The 2,007-nt window shown below is 52.0% G+C and overlaps 1 protein-coding gene across 1 annotated transcript in view; it reads right to left on the bottom strand.

The window, feature by feature from the left end:
• The window catches only part of Myom3 (myomesin 3), a 55,447-nt gene that overhangs the window by 30,561 nt on the left and 22,879 nt on the right, over window positions 1–2,007 (bottom strand). The window contains exon 15 of the mRNA XM_021200779.1: window positions 1,228–1,411. Coding sequence (XP_021056438.1) covers window positions 1,228–1,411 — 184 coding nt within the window. The remainder of the gene's footprint in view (window positions 1–1,227; window positions 1,412–2,007) is intronic.

Genomic DNA, 2,007 nt, shown 5'->3' with positions numbered 1-2,007 from the left:
TATATATATATATATATATATATATATATATATATATATGTGTGTGTGTGTGTGTGTGTGTGTGTGTGTGTGTGTGTGTGTGCAAATCCAGGGCTCTGATGTTCTCTCCAGGCAAGACCTGCTGCCACCAGACTTTCCTGGGAAACTTTTCAAGGGATGATGGCTACTCCAGAGAGCCTTCAGATCTGATCTCCTCAAAGAATGGAGAACCTCGGAATCCTGAGGCTTTAGAAGAGAGAGGCCTTGAGAAATTAGGGTGGGAAGCGGGTGTGACCATGGCTGCGACCTTGTGAGCCAAGACGGCACCCTGGTTCACTGCCAAGCCCCACGATTCCCTGCTTGATTACCAAAAACCTGCTTATGCGCATCTGAGTGATTATGCGCTGCCCGCCTGACGCATAGCGTCGTACAACATGGTATTGAGTCACTGGCCTACCAACACCCACCCTGTCTGCGTGCATGGCTCGTGTATAGAACGTGCTGAATGCTGATTGGATGATGAGCAATGAGAGCCGAGTGCAGAGGGTGGAAGGGGATAAATTGGGCGATCCCAGAATAAAGAGAGAGAGCTGAGGAGAAGCAGAGAAGCTGAGAAGCAGAGGGAAGAGAAGCTGAACTGCTGTAGAGAGCTGGGGTGAGCTGTAGAGAGAATAAAGGAAGCTGCAGCGGGAAGCTGTGGAAGCTGCTCAAACCCTGCCTTGGTGTGTCGTTTTTGCCCCACCTCTGTGGGACGGAGGTCGGGGGCACGCAGCAATTAGTGTAGGATGGAGCTGCCATGGGGACTCAGGAGGAGTCAAAAGTTGGGGGGGGGCAGTTGTCAGGGACCCCAGAAGGGTAAGCTTGGCAAGAGACGACACTAGGGCTGCCTGGAGAGCCAGTTCTCACACGGACTGGGAGCAGGAGCCTGCGTAGGAAATCCACCCATTTAAGAGGCTCAGCAGAAACCTTAGGACTGAGGGTCACTCGCTCACACTCAGCGCCTGTGCTGAGCCCAGATGGACTCTGCCACCTATGAACCGTTCATCTGGGGAGAACACCCATCCCTCCCCAAGCCTGCTGCCCGGAGAAACACGATTTCAAAACTCTGTAGGCTGGAGGCCGTCTTGCTTTTCAGCTGCAGTGGCAGGGAAGCAGGCAAGGCCCCTCCCTGAAGCCTGAGTTCCAAGCCCAGGTTGGACAGTCTACATAGTCTGTCTCTGTGTTCCAAGGGACAGTGTTACTCGCTACCTGGCTTGCCCTTCAGGGCGACAGGCTCGCTGGGCTCCGAGGGATCGCTCATGCCGTACTGGTTCAAGGCTCTCACTCTGAAGACATAGGATTTCCCCTTCTCCAAGTCCAGGAGGGCGAATCTTGGGGACTTGATGGGTGTTTCTGTGCTGATGGCCTCCCAGGTTCCACTACCGATGACAGACTAAGGAGAAAGAGAGGCTGGAGTTGGCTTAGTGGTCGCCGGAGCCCAGCTCTGGGCTGGGCTCTACCCCTGCAGACTTCTAGAGCAGCTGTCCGCAGCTTGGATGGCCCCTGGGCACCTGGTCTCTCCTCTGTCTGCTTCCTCAGCCTCCCCACTCTGATGCCTGCTGAGCCCTTCCCCTAAGGCATGGCCAGCACTAACTGTAGGTTCCATGGTGGCTCACACAGTGCTAATGGCATTCATACTTGCATTAGCCACAAAGCCAGTTGACTCCGCCTTCAAACCATATTCAGAGCCTGATTCTAAGTCATTACTTCCCACTTCCCATCACACCCTTGTCCAGGCCAGCTTCTCTAGTTGCCTGAATGACTTAACTTGTCTAATTGACCCCTGATGTTTTAACTTTATTTTTTAAAACTTTTCTTTCCTTCCCTTCCTTTCCCCTTCCTTCTTTCTTCTCTCCCTTCTCCCTTCCTGCCTTTTTGCTATCTTTTTTTTAAATTAAAAATATATTTATTTTACAATTGTGTGTGTGTGTGTGTGTGTGTGTGTGTGTGTGTGTGTGTGTGTGAGAGAGAGAGAGAGAGAGAGAGAGA

The sequence above is a fragment of the Mus pahari genome, chromosome 6 (genome assembly GCF_900095145.1).
Source record: "Mus pahari chromosome 6, PAHARI_EIJ_v1.1, whole genome shotgun sequence".
NCBI lineage: Eukaryota > Metazoa > Chordata > Mammalia > Rodentia > Muridae > Mus > Mus pahari.
Note: the sequence above shows the minus strand (reverse complement) of the source record. Positions and strands in the feature narration are given on the sequence as shown.